General features: G+C 29.9%; 3 protein-coding genes and 1 long non-coding RNA gene across 4 annotated transcripts; 2 read left to right on the top strand and 2 right to left on the bottom strand.

The window, feature by feature from the left end:
* Positions 1 to 3,246: 3,246 nt before the first annotated feature.
* LOC112794513 (uncharacterized) lies at positions 3,247 to 4,348 on the bottom strand. The gene is made up of 2 exons (XR_011880829.1): positions 4,050 to 4,348; positions 3,247 to 3,808 (listed from the first exon to the last, which is right to left on the bottom strand). It is a non-coding gene; the product is annotated as an uncharacterized lncRNA (long non-coding RNA).
* A 3,598-nt stretch (positions 4,349 to 7,946) lies between these two features.
* On the top strand, positions 7,947 to 11,137 carry LOC112744913 (eukaryotic translation initiation factor 5-like). Its single transcript, XM_072234176.1, has 2 exons — positions 7,947 to 8,487; positions 9,209 to 11,137. The coding sequence occupies exon 2, from the start codon at positions 9,575 to 9,577 to the stop codon at positions 10,889 to 10,891; it is 1,317 nt and encodes a 438-aa protein (XP_072090277.1). The 5' UTR covers positions 7,947 to 8,487; positions 9,209 to 9,574; the 3' UTR covers positions 10,892 to 11,137.
* A 41-nt stretch (positions 11,138 to 11,178) lies between these two features.
* LOC112744915 (uncharacterized) lies at positions 11,179 to 13,815 on the bottom strand. The gene is made up of 7 exons (XM_072234177.1): positions 13,498 to 13,815; positions 13,101 to 13,172; positions 12,272 to 12,339; positions 11,994 to 12,147; positions 11,788 to 11,874; positions 11,590 to 11,677; positions 11,179 to 11,476 (listed from the first exon to the last, which is right to left on the bottom strand). Exons 1-7 carry the CDS (start codon positions 13,603 to 13,605, stop codon positions 11,448 to 11,450), a joined length of 606 nt encoding a protein of 201 aa, XP_072090278.1. The 5' UTR covers positions 13,606 to 13,815; the 3' UTR covers positions 11,179 to 11,447.
* Positions 13,816 to 17,211: 3,396 nt separating this feature from the next.
* Positions 17,212 to 18,974, top strand: LOC112744912 (mitochondrial import inner membrane translocase subunit Tim9-like). Its single transcript, XM_072234175.1, has 2 exons — positions 17,212 to 17,373; positions 18,614 to 18,974. The coding sequence occupies exons 1-2, from the start codon at positions 17,279 to 17,281 to the stop codon at positions 18,804 to 18,806; spliced, it is 288 nt and encodes a 95-aa protein (XP_072090276.1). The 5' UTR covers positions 17,212 to 17,278; the 3' UTR covers positions 18,807 to 18,974.
* Positions 18,975 to 20,403: the final 1,429 nt, after the last annotated feature.

Here is a 20,403-nt window from a genome sequence, read left to right as displayed (position 1 = left end):
ATTTAGTTTAGCATTAAAAATCATTTTAAAAAATTAAAATCTTTAAATTGTTATAGTAAAGAATTCTTTGAATATTTAATATTATATAGTATATATGACACCTTAGCTAAGACTTTAGTCAAAGAAAGCGTGCCTTGTAATTAAAATTCCCAAAATATATTTGTTTATTTGAAGTTTGATGTGGTTTATGTGCCCCCAAGTTCCTTGTATTCTATCTAATTTAAAATTTATGTTATTTTATTATTCATATATTAATTAAGAAATAAAAAAGAACAAAGATAATTACAAAATATTTAGTAAAATACTCTTGTTTAAAATATATTGAACTATATATATAATATCTCTTAAACGATTTTACATGTCAAAGATTCGAATATCACTTTATATATATATAGTAATTCATTAGTCAGCAACAAACTTATAAATAAAATTTTGATTCACAGTAAATTAATTTTTAGCCGGTTAAATTTAGAAAGCCAATTTATATTTTACATGCATAACAATAATAAAAAACCAAACCCATTTTCGAAAGAGTCAACTTGTTTTTAATGATAATTGAGACATAGTTAATAAATTCTATCGATGGATTCATCTTAAACTTAGCTTGAAAATGTTGCTTCCGTACCCTTAATTATTAATCCTAGATTCCCTCTAATGCATGTGTTGAGTACACCAATGCTGTTATACGTATTATTATGTGTTGAATTAATCAAATTAAAACATTTATAATTTTTTTAGCTAAATGGTCTTGGATTCCAAAGACAGGAAAACAACAACACATATATTAATTATCATCACCAAGAAGCATCTATCAAATATTTATTGTCATTAAAACCAACAAGATTACAACAACAGTGTGAATTTGGTTAGTAGTACTATGAAACAGCTGCAAAAATATAATGTACTAGGATAGGTTCAGCTATATATAAATGTGATGCCATTAAAACTATAGAATATACTCCACTACTATATGTTACTACATGTGTTATATACTCATCAATTTGCTGTCACCAGTGGTGTATCATTACCATTATTAGCTGTTATACCCTAAGATCAATAATGTGTTATATAATATATAGAGACTTATAGTATAGTAATTTCCCTAAAGTCCTTAAAAATCTAAGAGGAATGCTTTATTTCCCAAGTAAGAAATAAGTTCCACTTGCAATATAATTGTCTATCAAATTCCTGCATCCCGTGATTTTTGTCTTTTATTCTCTCTCACTTTATTCTCTTTTTCCTGTATGGATAGTCCAAAATAGAAAGTTTTCTATTATTTGCTCGAAAACAAATTAAATTTCATGTAAAACATTCTTACAGCAACTATGTTAGATATATATAAAAAAATTAATTTGGGTTGGTCAAATAACTAGTTCACTCGTCTGCTTAAACAAATATAAAAAATTTGAATTTCGCCATATACATATAAATAAAACTCAGATCTATTGATTAGCTCTTAACCTATTGGACTAAGAGATACCACGTAAATAATATATATATATATATATATATATATATATATATATATATATATATATAAGTTATTAATGTTAACTATCAGAATAAAATAAATATTAAAATATATAATATACATTAAAAATAAATTAAATTATAGATATATTTTTATATAAATATATTGTGTTAATTTTAATGATTTATTTTAATGTGTAAATAAAATAATTCATTTGAGTTAACTTACACCGAAAATCCTAATACCCTATATTTAGTAAAAAATAGTAAAACAACAAGATTTTCGTACATATCTATATATATATATATATATATATATATATGAATGGTAAAAACTAAGGTGCAGTCGACTTTATGTAAAGTTGATAACTGAAAATCGTTAGATGATTTAACTGATTTAATTAAATTTTTATCTAACGGCTTTCGACTATCAACTTCACGTGAAGTCGATTGCACTTGAGTTTTCACTTATATAAATTGTTTATGGTGACTTGAAATCTACATAACCGGCAAATTATTCTATATATAAAAGCTTAAAGGTAACTCTTAACCACATACTAAAACGAATCTTTTCACCAACCTATATTTTATATAAACACAAAAATAATTTAACTAGAACAATGAAGAAAATAGGATGAGAACTTTTACTAATTAAAGAAGATAATATAATTTAGTTGAAATGTTGTCGGTAAATATATATGGCTATATATAATTTTTCAGAAAACAGGCGTGTGTGTATACTATATAGTATATACAATATATATATTCCCTAATGCTCATTAATCTTTTATGACATTTGATGTTTTTGTTTATTTTATACCTAAACTTAAAAAATTGTATTATATATATCCTATTTAATTGAACAGGAAGAGCAAAAAAAGGAGAGTATCATGATAACAAACACATTTTATTTAATTTTCTGAACTTTTTGTATAACATATATAGTTAGTTACCCGTGATCTCATCTCATGTTCCATGCATGCATGTGGTGCGATATTTTAATTTAACTTAATAAATGTATGCTAATATAAATTATATTATCTAAACCTCTATATTAGCTTGTCTTTTACCATATGTGTTTAGAGAAAAGGTGAAGATCACGCCAAGAAGAACCCTGAGGCCATCGAAGACTTTTTTTCTTTTTCTCAATATATTTGCTCATTATTATTATTATTATCACTCATATAATAAAATCCAATAATCATAGAAAATATTGGATATCCAAAAAAGGGTTTAGCTGACACAAATTATTAGAAAATTGTGTTTAGGTAATATTTGTTGAATTCAACATGAATTTAATTTTACTCATGTATATATTTGGTAGAAGTAATTTTTTTTCTTTTTCATCCTTGTAATCACATTGAAAGCGTATAAATATAATATTAATATATATGTTAATACTTATTCTAACTTTTATATTAAGATTATAATTTAATTTTTATATATTATTAATATAAAATAATTTTATACTTGCATCTAATTACGTAATGTTATATCAACAAAAATAATTATTTTTTATATTGATTACATAAATAATTATCTAAAAATATAAATATAATAAATATTTATCTAAAACATTTTATTCAAAAATTTTGTTTGTTACCTATACTTTTCCTTTATTCAATATCAATACATCAAGATTAAACTGTTAATACAATTTGACTTTATTAGCGAATGAAGTTATTTTCATTAATTACATGTTCAATCATAATTTTAGATAATCACATAGGCAACATTAATTTTTTTTTCAGAATCACATTTGATAAAAAAAATGTCTAAATACAAATTACATTGATAAAAATTATTTTTAGTTAGATATATAAATGTATATATTCATTTACAAACATTAATCCAAACACTTTGTATATAATACATTCTAAAACTAACAATTGAAATTCCCTCTCAATTTCCATGGAACAAAATACCTGACATGGATAAGGAAAACAAATAAATAAATAAAAAAAATCCTGAGCTCTATACAACAAATGCAAATTATTAAATAGGAAAAAAAATTAATGAGCATATAAATCTAATTAATAAGATCATAGTTGAAGATGATGAAGAAGGAGAGAAACAAAGCAAAGCAATAGTGTTCCACCAAAACATGTGGAACCAATAGTCCCACAAACTAAACATGTCAATTCAATCAAGTTGTGTAACTCTTTATTATTGTTTCCTTTGATTTTTTGACAATGATAATAATTATCATCAGAAACTGGATAATAGTTCCACCCTTGTTGACATTTGGAACACCTTTCTAGTTTCTCCTTCACCTTCACCATCTCTATCCTCTCCTTAAGAACTTTCAAATTAGCATCCACTATATTTGTAGAACTCCCTGCTCATCATATCATAAAAAAAATAACTAATTAAATCACGTATTAAAAAAAAACTCATTTATTTCTGTTAGAGTATAATCATTAGTGTTATTTTTTCGCATCAGCTTAAACTCTATGTCCGAAAGGTCAAGAGTTCGATCCTTGGAGAACTCCAAAAATAAAAAAATAAAAATAAAAAATCAAGCAAATCCAAAAAGAGAACTTATTCTGTCAAATAATATTCTAAAAATTTGTGATTACCTTCTTCGTGATATTTCTGAACTTTTATTACTCGAAGATTCCGATTCCGATTCCGGTGTGTATTGCATCCCTTGGGATGTGATCTTGATTTTGACAAGAAATTTAATTGAAGTAGAGAAGAAGAAGCCATGCTATACACTTTGGTGAAAAAAAAATTGGTGAGAATGAAGGATAGGGTTTATGCTATTAATGTTGAAAATATAGATAGATACCTTCAATAATATTTGGTTATATATATATATGGTTTTGTTGGTCTTCCTTTAAGTTGATTCTCATATAAGACATGGAACACATGAAGAGGGGTTTTTTTTTTTTTTTTTAATGGTCAACAATTCCAAGCTTTGAGAGAAGAGAATTTGATTTTATTTATAAGAAAATAATAATAATATATTCAAAGGAAGGGATTAATTAATCAATATGGGAAGACTGTGAAGAAAGTTGAAATCGTATTTGTTGAACAGAAAATTTTATTTAGTGCTGCCTTTGGAATCATCCATGCGTGGATTAGTTCAAATAACCGGCGCCTTCTTTGGTTTATTATAAATTATTATAATTAAGAGTTCAACGACTGAACTAAAATTTGGATATCACTTTAATACGGATATTAAAAATGTCTTTTTTTTAAAACGTTTATACATCTCATGTTATTATTGGATATTCTTATTAAATCAGTTAATAATTTATTTTTTATTATAAACCAGAACAAAATCGGTTTATTATAAGAACTATAATAAATTCAATTGTGTGCATTATAATTATTAGACCCGATTTTAATTTTTATCCGATCGAATTATACCATCTAAATCGAATATCTTTAAATTTTTTGATAAAAAGATAATTATATCCATGACTTTTTATTTTTCGGACATTTATATCCCTAAAAATTTAAAAATACAATTAAATCCCTAAAAAAATTGGATTTATTGTTATTGTTATAAAAAATCGATTTTATTCTAATTTATTAAAAAAATTCAAAAATAACCAGTTCATTACTACGTCCAATAATAATGCGACACGTAAATGTCTTTGCACAAAGACGTTTTATGCATCTTTATGAGAGCATCTCCCTTAAAATTTTTCTATTAATATCAGTTAATTTTTTTAATTATTTGTTTAATCTTATATTTTAAATTCTTAATAAATTCTAAATTTTTCAAAAACTGAAGGCTTTTAATTTACAACTAAAAAACGTTGACTAATATTAACTAATATTACAAATTAATTTCCAATACTTAATTATTATAAAAATTATAACTAAGATATTTGTTTATTTTTATTTTTATTGAAAGGTTTTCACTACTAGATAATTAGCTAGTTTTCTCCTTTCTTTTATTGGATGAATAACTGGAATCAACTTAATGATATATATTGGCTCTACTTTTAACAAAAGCTAGCAACAACCAATAATAGAAAAAAAAAGGAAAAAAAAAAAAAAGAGAAGAGGTGCTGTGTCAGATGAATGCATAATATAATGGCTAAAGTAAGAAATAAGAATTAATTAAGAAACATCAAATAATCAATCAAGATGAGTAAGAGCTAAGAATGAACAATCTTTTATGTTAATCAAGGTGATTAACAACTGCACCTATAGCTAGTGCTTGATTATTTATTATTAGAGAGTTTCTTTGACATTTTTTAAGTTAAGGCTTGAGATAAAGATTGAATAAGATGCATTTAGATATCTAACTAGATTTTATGATTATGATTATGATTATTTTATTAGTTTTTTGGTTTGCTACCATCCAATGGATAACTTTGAAAATAAATAAAAATAAACAAACATAATTAAACAAAATGGGTACTTGACTTTTAGCATTGAAGATCTGTGAAGGCCAGCTAGCATGCATAATTCATGTATTATATGAGGCTGCTAATAATAATTAATAACATAAAATTATTGTATTATAGAAGTATCCTACTTCCTTAGGGCCTTATTAGGGGACAATCATCTTTTGAGTTATGAAAGAAGGCATTAACGAGGATAAAAAATAGTGAAAAAATAAATGATATAAGAACTCAATAGATTTAAGATATGTTAAAATTAATAATTTTATTATTAAGACTTAAAAACCTATCAATCATATTATATTTTCTATACTATATGTACTATGTAGCACATTTATCAAAATAAGCAAAACAATAAAAAGAGAACTAACAAATCCAAATTCTAAACTTTTAAATAACCCAAAAAAATTAAGGTGATTACTATGATACATAAAAATGTTTGTCTAATTTATTAAAAAAATTAAAATTAATATTTAATTTTAAAAATATAAAAATAAATAATTATTAAATTTTTAAAATTTATTATAAAAAATAAATTAAATAAAAACTAAACACCAAATTATAAGTACGGTTAAATTCACTAAAAATCAAAGTGCAATGAGTAGGGATGTCAATGGGTTCGGGCCAAGAGATGCCTCTTTGTTTCCCGTTCTCGTCCTGTTTTTCGCCATGGAGAATAATTGTCCCCATCTCCATTCTCTGCGTCTCCGTATTTTCTGCGGGCCCATTTCCCATCTTCCTGTTTTAACATTCATATGGAAATTATAATAAAAAATATAAAAAAAATCAAAAAATAAACTACAAAATATTATTACAAACACACAAACATATCTTATCCAAGATTATAAGTCTAGAAATATAACATAGCAAATTATAGTCCATAAAATTAAATCTTGAACAATAGGGTTAGGGTTTTTCAATGAGTGAAATTATTAAAAGAACCTTTATATTAGAAATAAAGTAAGAGTTATTAAGTAAGTTCAAAAATTCGGGGAATTAGCGGGGATGGGACGGGGATCCTTGCTCGAGTCCCCGCGCCTGTCTCGGAGGAATTTTTTCGCTTCCCATCCCCATCTCCACAAAAAAAATTCTCCACCATTAGAGCCCCATTCGAGGCGATCCCTGCAGAGATCCCCACCTCCGGGAATTTTTGACACCCTTAGCAATGAGGCATTAGAGAAAATATGGAAACGAGAATCTTAAACTTTTTTTTTTCAGAGATTCTTAAACACCAAGGTTTTTTTTTCTTGGGCTGGAACCACAAATTCTTAAAGTTCTAGGACCCTTTGAATAATTTTTCGGAATGTGAAAGCCCTTCCAATTTTTTCTTGGGCCTAGTGGGTTTCATCGAGCCCAAAGTATAGGAAAGTGTGAAGATTAACTATCCCAAAAATATATCTTCTCCAAAAACAATCTATCCCCAAAAATGAAAGAAGAACTAAGTCAAAAATACAAAAACAATTGATCCCCATTTGTTTATGGGCCAAAAATAAAATCCCATTCATATACTTGGGTGATTTTCACTTAAATAATTAAAAATGGCATTACCACATGTGCGTGATTAACAATAATAATATCGAAGTCCAGAAAAATAAAAAAAATAATATAATACTAATGCCCTATACCTTTCTACTATATATGTTTTACAAATTTTTCGTATATTATAGAATTATAGAAATCAAATGAGAAAGAATATAAATAAATCAAATGAGAAAGAAAATAAATATTATTCTACGGTTTTTCGACCTAACAAAAAAGAAATTTAATATGTTAGGATGACGATAAGATAATAAAAGAAATAGATTAACACTAACAAACAATTAATTGTCGATGACAAGATAATCTTTTAACAATCTAATCTAGCAATTAATTTGTGAGTCATACTAATGAGTAATAGCTCAAATGGCATAGTCTTTCCATACTCAATTAAGAGGTTGCGGATTTAAGTTTTTTATCTTTGGTAAAAAAAATAATAATAATAATTTGTGAGTCATTTATTTACCAACTCAAATATCAAATTCCCATTGACGAGTAATTGCAAATGCTTTCCGTCCAAGAAAAGAGCTGGCACACATGATGTTATGATAAGAGCCGAGAATTTTCATACATTTTAATTATTTTTTATTTTCCATAGTCATGGACCTTCGTCCTTTTTTTATGATTGTCTAATTTTAAATTCAAAATGTAATTTTTTATCTTTTTTTTTCTACTTTCTCAATCTAAATAATCACAACAATTTACGAAATAGACAATAAAAAACCCTAGTGATAATCCGTAAAAAAAAAAAAGTTTAAATAGGGTATTATTTATTTTCGCAAATATGATATTGAAATGACAACGTGGAAGCTATCAAATTAAGATGAACGGCCACAAATTGAGCGATGAAAAGTATTAACAGAAAGTCAGCATAAAAACGGAAGAGATTGAATAAGAAAAAGCTCTGATTAATGTGATAGATTTGAATTTGAAACCACAAAAAAAGTAAGATTCTTGAGAATTCCATGGACCCTCAAACACCGTATAAATAAGAGTATAAATATGTGTGAGCCTTTGCACTCCGCCGCCTCATTCATCTTATTCAGTTCTCAATACTCTATCCTCCGATTCTCTCTTTTCTTCGCGAACCCTATTACGAGCTTCTCATCAATTCCAGGTACCAATTTTGATCTATTCTCTCTTGATATTTTGTTGATCTAGTTCGTGTTATCTTTTTTTTTTTTTAATGTTTCTGATAATAGATAATGGATGATGAAATTGGTAACTGCGCTTGATCGTTTTCTAACGAAAAATAATCTGATATAGTATTTTGAGCTGGAATAATACTGGAGATTTTTTATTTAAGGTGGATTAATTGTTATTGTTGTTGTTTTTTTATTGGAAAAGTTGTTTTTGTGGTGTTTGAAGTAGCAAAGGTTCTAATCTTTGACCAAAAGGAAATCCTTTTTCTTTTTTATTTAGGTTATGTGTAATTTACGACGTTCAAAAATTCTGCTTCATGATTGAAGCTAAGGGATTCGGTGGTATATATGCTTTTAGGGTATGTGATGTGAATTTATTCTTGTCTTGTATGTGTATCTGAAGTAGATTCCACATGCTTTTGGGGTTTTTGTGAACCCTTTTTATTTTGTCATGGCTTGGGACCGAATATGGAATTGATTAATAATTTATTATAGGCAAGTTGATCACATAAATAGATCTAAGAACTTATGGGAAAGTATTATCATGGTTGTATGAATAACCTAGTTCTTGATAGATATAAGATGAGTCTTCGTTGTTAATGTTGTAATTTTTTTTTATAGGTCTTTATTTGTTTTGTGATTAGATTTATATTTTGTTGTAATTTTAACTGATTTTCTGATTTTGGAATTGTACAGTTGTTCATCAAATCTTCCGGTTGTTGGTTTGGCGTCCCTGCAAGTTCTGCTGTGGCAGATTATAAAGTGAAAGTGTCACGCCCAAGTTTCTTTCATGTTTGAACAGGCTACTACCCATTTTGGAGCAATTGAGCTGCTAGCAGAGTATTTTTCTTCTACTAGAAAAAACTACATACCTTTGTCGTGCCAAGTTAGCTGTATGCATCGTGAGACATACCATAAAATCCCTCGGTTTTCTGATTGCGGTTGGCCACCTACCATAATCTCTGAAGGAGAGTCTTTGAGGGTGCAAGCAGCCTTAGAGGCCACTATCCCAGCTTTGTATTGCCTTCTCTGAACATCTATTTGTTAGTCATTGTCATCGTCATGGCGCTGCAGAACATTGGTGCCGCAAATAGCGATGATGCCTTCTACAGGTATAAGATGCCTAAAATGATAACCAAGATTGAGGGCAGAGGTAATGGCATCAAAACCAATATTGTCAATATGGTTGACATTGCAAAAGCGTTGGCTAGGCCGGCATCTTACACCACCAAATATTTCGGTTGTGAGCTTGGAGCACAATCGAAATTCGATGAGAAAACCGGCACTTCTCATGTTAATGGAGCACATGATACTGCAAAACTTGCGGGCCTTCTTGAGAACTTCATTAAGAAATATGTTCAATGCTACGGTTGTGGAAATCCTGAAACTGATATTTTGATTACAAAGAGTCAAATGATCCAGCTGAAATGTGCTGCTTGTGGTTTTGTGTCTGATGTGGACATGAGGGACAAGCTGACTACCTTTATCATCAAGAACCCTCCTGAAGCAAAGAAAGGATCGAAAGACAAAAAGGCCATGAGGAGAGCTGAGAAGGAGAGGATGAAGGAAGGTGAAATGGCTGATGAGGAACAGAAGAAACTGAAGAAAGAGGTTAAGAAGAAAGGCTCTTCATCATCAAAGGATGGCACTGTAAAATCTAGTAAGAAGAAAGCAGGTAGCTCTGATGAGGAACGTGTATCTCCTACACACAGTCAAATTGATGAGAAAGAGGAGGCTCGTGATGAAGATGATGGTGATGATGATGTTCAGTGGCAAACGGATACATCTATTGATGCTGCTCGTCAACGTATTCAAGAACAGTTAAGTGCTGTGACTGCTGATATGGTCATGCTCTCGACAAATGAACCAGAGAAGAAGAAGACAGAAAGCAAGGGTTCTGAGAATGGTGACACTGTGAACTATGCAACTGTGGTCAGGGAAGTGAAAGCATATTTGAAGAAAGGTGTCGCAGCGAAGGAATTGCAGTCACATATTGCTGCATTTCCTGTATCTGCTCAGGAGAAGATGAATGCACTTCTTGAAGGATTATTTGATGGTGTTGAGAAAGGGTTTGGAAAAGAAGCTACCAAGAGGAAGAATCACCTTGCTGCTGCAGTTGCTGGAGATGACGAGGGATTGCAGCTGTTATTGCTCAATGCTGTTGAGGAGTTCTGTAACAAGAAAGGTAGCAATGCATTGAAGGAGGTTGCACTTATTCTGAAAGCCCTCTATGATGTTGATTTGGTGGAGGAAGAGCACGTCGTGCATTGGTATTCAAAGGGACTGAAGGGTGATAAGAAGGACTCTCAGATATGGAAGAATGCTCAACCATTCATTGATTGGCTTCAGAATGCTGAATCAGAATCGGAGGAAGAATGAGAAAAGTTTGTGCTCAGTTCAGAATATTGAAGATTATGATATCACATTTACTTACTGTTATTGTCCTCAGTTTGTTGATTTTCTTTACTGTTGTGTCCTTTTATTTTGAATAAAGGGTCTTGTTTTGGCCCCTTGTGTGGTTGAAGTGTTGCTAGAGTTCATGTATGTGTCTGGATTATGCTTGATGTTGTGTTCTAAGTACTATGGTTTTAGTTATATATTCACTATAAGAAATGTTTCTGATTACATGTGCCCCTTAGATTATATGAATTTTGTTGGTAATTTCAATCATCAATAATGCTTATGATCTTTTCCATGTGTACAAGTTAAGCATACAACGTTAATTTGGTTTTTTTTTTGCATACAAGTTAAGCATACAACGTTAATTTTCTCTATAATTTAGGCATTCATGATTTGCCCTTTATACAACATGGTCATAGTGTCCTGATCTCCACTATGATTTTCATCAATTTTTTTCAACATCAAAGCAATTTCTTCATCCGAAATTGACCACATATAGCATGGAATCACCAATATGGTTTATACTTTATACTCTTCACGTGATGAAATAGGGGAATGATGAATCTGTACATAGAAACAATCATTAATTGGATTCTAGCTAATCTTCGCAATTTTATTAGTAACTAACTCTCATTACACCATCTAATTCACAAGTGGTTAAGAACAAATGTTGTAACCTGGTGTTGAAGTCCTTGGGCCATAGTAGTTAGCTTTGATCATCGTATGTATTGAAATCAATATCCCAAGGATTCCCAACAGTAATAGCTGCAATCAAATTGAATCAATTTTCTTAAACTCCTCTAGATTATTGTGTAGGCTTTCAAAAAAGATGGAAACTGTTTTTTTAACAATTATCTATAAATGTATCCTCTTACCATAAACACTGTTAATGAATACTCTTCTGTTTCACTGAGTATCAGTATAACTTGAAGTGTATGCCTTAAAACAATAAGACCAAGAAACTGCAATATACAATAAAGTGTGTTTTTCTTTAGCTAATTATTAAGAAAATTGTTGCCCCCAATGAATTTTGTTTACATAAAACGTATATAAATTTAAAAGAAGCAAAAATGGAAATTACAATAGTGGCAATTATGCGGCACCATATCATGGACCTTGTAGAGGGTGTTGAATATTCAATGTCAGGTTCTAGATCATGATGATCAGCACCAAACATTGATACAAATTGATTGTTGTTATTGTGAACTCTTCTTGAAGTCTCCCAATAGTTCCATCTAAGACAACAAACTTCTATCACTTCATGGTAGAAAAAGAAATAACAATGACAATAAAAAAAAAAAATTGAAGTATGAACATGAAACATGAATCCAGTAAATGTTGGTTGATACACAGACTTACCCGAAATTTATTGGAGATCCACCATAATGGATAAGTGGTGGGGGTACAGTGTACCCGGGTGTAAATTGCTGCATTAGTTAACATGTACCATTACTATCATCATCATCATCATTACTTGAGTAAAGTACTGAATTGTAAGGTTTAAAGTGTCTTATTTAAGTTCAAAAAAGTTTTATGTAACTTCAATTAGTCTCACCGTAAGGTTGAAGTTAAATAATTAACGGAATATCGTACGTGACAGTAGTACAAAAACAAGATCGATAATCTAGAAAATAAGTACAAGTTTCAAAGGCATAAAATCAACCGTTGATGTATTAACATATTTGTTTATCATTTTTCTTATAATTTAAATGAAATATTTTCTATAAAATTAATGAGAACGATAACTAAATGTATTGAAGCAACAAATTAACGTGACTTGTGAAGTACAGCAATTATTAGAAAATAATCGAGTTAGAGCCGTAGCTATGAGCGCTACAGATGGTCTAATAAGAGGAATGGAAGTGATTGATACGGGGAGCCCCTAAGTGTTCCAGTGGGCAGAGCAACTCTAGGACGAATTTTTAACGTACTTGGCGAACCTATTTTTATACCTTTGGAACTTGTACTTGTTCTCTAGATTAGCTATCTTATTCTTGCACAGCTGTTATGTAGGATATTTCGTTAATTATTTAATTTTGACCTTACGGTAGGACTACATTAAAACTAAATGAAAATTTTTTGAATTCAAATAGGACACTTTAAATATTAAGAATCAAAAAAGAATGTGTAGAAATCAATTTAGTACTTTACCCTTATCATTACTGGTTAAGTGAACATAATCATGTACCTGTAGGCAAATCTCACAGGTAGTATCGCCTTTCTCATTGCACCATCTTTGAACACAATTTCTATGTACATACTACAACATTAAAATTAATTAATTAATTAATTAAAGCAGAGGAGTTAAATATCTCTACTCTTATTATCGTTATTTATATATATATTGCCTATTGTAATTCTACAATTAATAAATTAGAGACTAAATGTCTTAATTTTTCTTGCTAGGTTGTTAGACATATGGTTTGATTACTTCTGAAAAATTTATATAATACGTGTGCAAGGACTTCAAAAAGAGGGGATACTAACACAAATAATTAACAAAAAAAATCATTATGACTCCCTATATACAAGAAATGGTAAAACCTAGTTATTTATTTATTTTCCTTTGTTAAAATTATAATTACCTTGAGGGTGCCAGAACATGAACATGGTGTTTCCATGTGTGACTCTTCATCTTCATTGTGACATATTCGGCATTGTACCAATATATTATTAGGAGATATCGATTCCATTTCATGCACAAAACAGAACTCGAATCCAACAAATTAAGACTGTGCGTGACATGAAGACATCAAAACATGGCAATTTGTTGAGTAGATTCAGGAATGAATACAACATGTATTAAGCCTTTAATTTATGATGATTGCTTTGATTTGATTTGCTTCTCTATTTGGCTGGTCCTCAAAACGAAGCAAGAGATTGAGTGTCCTTGTTATCACAAACAAAGCACAAATATAACATAAGGTATGCCATAATAATAAAACAACGTTAGAAATCTTCAAAACCAAGAAACACATTCCCTCCTTTTTTTTTATATACATATATTTATTTAATTTTCTCTATGTTATGTTGTGTGATGCCTGAGAAAAGCACTATACTACAAAGGAAAGCAGAGAATCTCCATCCACGTGCTTTTCACAATAAATATGAATTAACTTATTCATCCATTTTTAAGAAAATTAAAACTTTACAAGTTACAACACATTGACAAATAAGAAACTATAATGTGTGGAGTTATTATAATTCGAGTAAAGTATCGTTTTTGTCCTTAACGTTTGGGGTAAGTCCCAAAATTGTCCCTAACGTTTCAATCGTCCTATTTAAGTCCCTAACGTTTCAAAACTGACTCAATATTGTCCTGCCGTTAGGGATCCGTTAACAAAATTGACGGCGGGACAAAATTGAGACGATTTTGAAACGTTAGGGACTTAAATAGTACGAAAACGTTGGGGACAAAAATGATACATAGAAATAAATTTTAATTTTATCCTTCAATAATATCAATTTTTTACTATACATAGTATTCAATTATTTTTTAATCACATCTAAGTAAATTACACTTAATCATATTACTTTTATTTTAAATAAATTAATTTTTTTTATAATTTTACTCTTAAAGATTTTTAGTTATCATGAAATATTTGTAGAATGACTAGTACATAAACTTGCAGAAAAGAAAAAAATAATATATATATATATATATATATATATATATACAATAAAATATAAATTATACCTTTTGTCTCTAATGTATCAAACTTTTTTAAAATTATAAAAAAATAAATTTATTTAAAATGAAAATAATGTGATTAAGTGTAATTTATTTAGATGTAATTAAAAAATAATTGAATACTATGTACAGTAAAAAATTAATATTATTGAAAGATAAAATTAAATTAAAATTTATTTTTATGTATTGTTTTTGTCCCTAACGTTTTCGTCCTATTTAAGTTCCTAACGTTTCAAAATCGTCTCAATTTCGTCCCGCCGTCAATTCTGTTAACGGATCCCTAACGGCAGAACAACATTGAGTCAATTTTGAAACATTAGGAACTTAAATAAGACGATTGAAACGTTAGGGACAACTTTAGGACTTACCCCAAACGTTAGGGACAAAAATGATAATTTACTCTTATAATTCTAATAGTAATATTGGTATATAACACAAAAAGGAAGCAATTGAATCTACATATGGTAGTTTTGTTTTTTCATTTCAAACTAGATATGTCTTTTTCTTCATTTCAACTAATAATCATTAGTTTCTTCTACCTAGCTAAATATTCTATTATTTTCTCTCATCTTAGTTAAGCCAAAGCAAGATATATATGAATCTCCATGGCATGAAACAATCTTACACCAAAAGATATCAGCACACTCAAAGCAACAAATATGAGCATCCCTAATGCAACACTTGGTCTTAGGCTCAACATATAACATTCCAATAACCCAAATGCTTCAAATACATCTTTGTCGTTGTGAATACAGTACAATCATGCTCTCATCCACTAACCTCCCTAGATAGTAGTCCTGATAATCGCCACCAGAGTAGCTCATCCCAACAACCTTGCGTCGTGGCATGCACCGCCAACGTATTAGGCTCTTGGAGAAGATCGGATTCCATGAAAGCTTGGCTGCCTCCATTGATAAGAAGTCGAGTTAGGATCTCTAAATCAACTCTTTTCTACAAGGAAATTGTGATGATGGTTGTTATAGCTATTTATAAGTGGTTTCCGGTGCGAACTGAAATCGAGTGTTACATAACATTGAAAACGTATTGATTAGCATCAGATAGCATTAACATATGAATCAGTTTAACATTCCAATAACAGATTACTAACTACATCAATATCTTGACTAATAACAGATTCATTGTGCACACAAAAATAATCGCATTTTTTTAGATTATGTTACACAAGGAATCAATAACTTTTGTACACAAGATGAGTAGACTAAATCCCCGTAGTGGTATCTGAGATTTATGACTTTCACCATTTTAGTCTTTCAGATTCAAAATTTACTATACTAGTCCCCAAGATCCAGCTCCAGACACCATATTGGTCCCTGGATCCTTTCTAGCATTGAGTCATGATAAGTGTATATTAGCTAAAAGAATTTTAATTGAAGAGTTGAAGAAGAGACATTGATGAACATCAGTCATCATAGGAGGAGTGAGGTGCAGAAGTGCAGCCAGGATGGAAGGGATCTTCGGATCCGCAGCAATGCCAATACTGAAAAACTTTGCCGGAATCAGGAGTGTTCATGGTGCCCCCTTCATAAACACTCTCAAACTTCCTCTTAGTTTCTCCTGTGGAACAGAAAGACAAGACAGATATCCCAAATAGTTAGATAAGATTCATAGGAAAGAAAGAAAATAAGCACAATGCTTAAATATGCCAAGGTCTTAATTAGCTTTAAGGTCTTAATACTTTTCATGACAGATCCTCCAATACTTCATTAACCTTCAAATTGTAAATGTTCCCCTAAATTTGATATTTTGTGTAGATTAATTTCGAAACATATTTGTATAAGTTATGCTAAAATAGAAACCAGCTAACAAGAGACCATTCTGTCAATAAGAAAAGCCTAGAAAGTTTGCATGCTCCAAATGAAATGCTGATAAATTCAATGATGCTTTCCAAGTTTCAATTGACATAAAATTATAATATGAAGTATCATTTAGTTCTCTTCAGTACACATATATAATTCACAAAGTTCCACATAAATTTTGGAACTTTTCTATACATACTTTATATATATTCAAGATTGTAACCGATCAAAATTCACAATTCACTACCCTCATTTCATATACTATTCAATATCAGCATTCAAGCAAGCAAATTTGATCTCCAATTGGGGGAATAAAAGATAACGGAAAAGCCAGAAACTTTTAATAGGAGATGAAACAGAGAAATTGAAAAGAGAGTTACCACCAAAATGGGCAGTGTGAAAGCGACAAGCAAGAGGGTGATTGAGTGAAGGGTCGAATTGAGATTTGCAGTTCTTGCAAGTTCTGAGCTTGATGCTGTGGTTGGAAGAACTCGAGCAACACTGAATAATACTAATAGCCTTGGATGGTGAATGAAACCTTTGTTGGGATTGCAGAGACAAAGAGATTTTGTTGTTACCATGAAGCAGTGGATGCAGATGCAGCTGAGAGAACAAGGAAACAGCCATGGAAGAAGAAATGGACAGATAATGAATTACACTGCTACTCATTTTTTTCCTCATTACATTTCTTCTAAGTGGTCCAGGCCCAAAGTTGGGCCCAAAATGACAAAACAACCAGGCCCAAATCAGTAAAAAAAACTAGCCTCGTCTAGCGTGCAAGTTTTAGGGTTTAACCTGCGCGCTAAAAAATTGAAAACCTCGTTAACCGTTTTTCATTCTTGTTCGTGTAAATTGGAGATGGATAAGAACATTTTCAGTGGCATGTCTGATCTTCCTGAAGAGGATAAGCAACGAATGTCCACCATGGTAGACCAGCTACAAATTCGAGACAGGTATAATTTTTATTTATTTATTTGTTATTAATGTTGCTTTGTTTGTTTATCCATGGAAATCATGGATTCGGAGCTTTAGTTCGTTTTTGTTTTATTATTCACTTTTTAGTTGTATTTGTTTGTGAGATTTCTACATTGGAATTTGGAAGAGTAATTAGTAATTGCCCCAAGGATTGAATGCTAGATTGGGATCTGAACTTGGAAGCTATATCTTAAAAAAGAAAAAAAATTATTAATTTTTTTAGGTGGATTTATTGTCAATGAACTTATGGAGCCTTGATTGAACTTCCCATGTTTCTCATATATGAAATTGTTAAATTATTATTTAGGATAAGGTAGCATGGCAACTTAATATTGGGGTTTTTTTTTTTTTTTTTTTTTTAATATGAGAGCTGAATTGAGTAAATTGTTTCTTTAGATGTTTAAGCATGTAATATAAGATGTAATTGTTGTTTTCATGGGGAGATATACTAATTCAATGACTCTTCTCTGTATGTGCCACTAAACTAAGGGATTAGATCCTTATTGTATGGTTTTAAATAAGTAGTTTCTATTGCAGTTGATGCGGCTAAAAATGTGGCCTTCTCATGTTAGAGGATGATTGTTAAACAATGCCACTAAACTAAGGGATTAGATCCTTAATTCTTTTTCGTCTCGCTCGCTTAGGCCTTCTTCCCTTTCTTTCTCGACTAGTTGTCGGATGCCATGGGAAAATGGAGTTCATGTCCTGTCCCTTTGGGTGCAAGAAAGCTTGTATTTCCGACTGGTCCAATAGATGTAACTAGCATCTTTCAGGTCAAGTCTGAAGCTATCACCATTTGATGTACTCCCATGTATAAAAATGCTTATAGTGCTGGAATGAAAAAAATTTGCTTTGTTCTAGTTCCCCATTATGTGCAGAATTTCTCATTATTTTTATTCTTTTTGAAATATCCTTTTCTTGGTCTTATTCATTTGGATACTTTAGAACTGTGTGTGTTAACTGTTAAGACTGAAGCAAAAATGAAATAGCTTTGTAATCTTACTTCTTAAGTGCAAGTTTCTGGCGAAATTACATATTAAACTAACACTATTTTGTGCATATATTAAAGCAATGCAGCTATTTATAATTTTATATAGAGTTTAAAGTTGAAGGGATGTGAATGTAGAAGTTCTGGTTAGGTGCATTTGGTGTAGAAATTGTTTACTTGTAGCATAAGGTGGAATTTGTTAATTTGTTTTCTGTTCATTAAAATTGCAGTCTAAGGATGTATAATTCATTAGTGGAGCGATGTTTCAAGGATTGTGTCGATACATTCTATCGAAAATCCCTAACCAAAAACGAGGAAACGTGTGTTCTCAGGTGTGCCGAAAAATTCATGAGGCTTTCCATGCAAGTTGGTTCCAGATTTTCAGATCTTGACCAAGGTGCAAATACTGGTGTCTCTCAATAGCCTCTGTCTTCTGGACAATTAATTTTTTCATTTTTGTAACATGGAACAATTTTTGTATAGTGTATGTCCACTTTAGTGGTTCTTAACCAGAAATTATTCATGACAAGTGAAATTTCTTTAGATTGAGTAAAAGAAAATGTGATACTATTGGTTTTGTCATGATGTTCATATTCAATGTGCCCATCATCTTTACCTGTTCTTTTTTATTTTATTTTCTTTTTCTTGAAATCAGTTTTGGTTTAAATGTTTCTTTGTCGAGGATTGTCTAAATATAGCAGATTCCAAGAACAAAGTGGCATGCCGTTGTTGAAGAAGGCCCTCAATAGATGCTTTTCTAGCTTCTAAAGTTGTTCAAGTCCATGTTCTTTTTCTTTTTTTATTTTGTTTTTCAATTTGAAAGATAATCATTTTCTGAAGCATTTATTTTTGTATTTACATTTTAGTAGGGAAAAGTAAGAAGTTTGGTATTATGAAATTATTTAAGCTTGAAAGAGTATAATATGATATCAATAAGTCTGTTTTTGAAATCTAAATTATTTCTGATTTCAACAAGCAGTAAAAAAGATTCAATTATCAACAAAAATACATCTAATTTATTTTTGGATCAAAATGAACTTCAATTAAATTAAGAAATGAAGCAAAATTATTTATCAGAACCAATAAACTAACAACACAGTTTTATTAGATGCCCTAATTATAGAGAAAAACAAGAAAAAATTGAATTTCGATATGCAAAAGAAAAAACTGAACATTAAGAATAAGTAGTTTTGTTAGTACCTTGCGGAGTCTTTATTGTTCTTTTTTTGTGTTTTTTGTTGATGATTTCAAATACATCACCAGATTCTGCAATAGTTTTTGCAGAAAATTTGAGAGATTTTGAGAGAGATTTCAAATTCTTTTGTTGCAGTTTTGAGTAGGAGATATGAACGGAACGATTTTTCATATTAAAGCGCAAAGAGACCGGTAATGTTTTTTAAGATTTTGGGCACGTGTATACGCTCTTTTAATGAGAGTAGTTTCTAAAATTTAATGAGACCGGTAATGTTTTTTAAACTTGGATGGCAATAAAATTTGGATGTGTAACAAATCTAATAAAAGATTTACGTAATTTTAACAATAAAATATATAAACTAATTTAATATCCATAAAAAATTAAATTAGTCGGATAAAATTAGCTAAATGAATAATCTCAACGAATATTTTATTTAATTTTGTTAAAATAATCAAATCTTTAATAAATATTAAATTAATTAAAATTAATAGTGCCTAATAATTTTAATTATTAAAATATTAGTTTTTTCTAAATACATATATACATGTACTTATGCAAGTGTTGGAAAGAATGAATATAGATATATCTATATCCCTTCCGATATATGGCATATAGAGCTTGACGGCCACAAGAAGTTGCATTGAAGCCAAGCAAATTAGTCAACAAAACAAAGATTGATCCTTTGGGCGGTGGTTCTGTATCTGTAAAGTAACATGGAGTTGCATAAATCATAATGTTCTTTTAATTCCTTTTTCTTTGTCTTTTTAAGCCTACAAAAGATATAATGCCACTTTACACTTTTGGAGAACATAAGTTGGGTCAATT

This window comes from Arachis hypogaea, chromosome 4 (genome assembly GCF_003086295.3).
Source record: "Arachis hypogaea cultivar Tifrunner chromosome 4, arahy.Tifrunner.gnm2.J5K5, whole genome shotgun sequence".
NCBI lineage: Eukaryota > Viridiplantae > Streptophyta > Magnoliopsida > Fabales > Fabaceae > Arachis > Arachis hypogaea.
The sequence above is the reverse complement of the archived record's forward strand: the minus strand, read 5'-3'. Positions and strand labels throughout refer to the sequence as shown.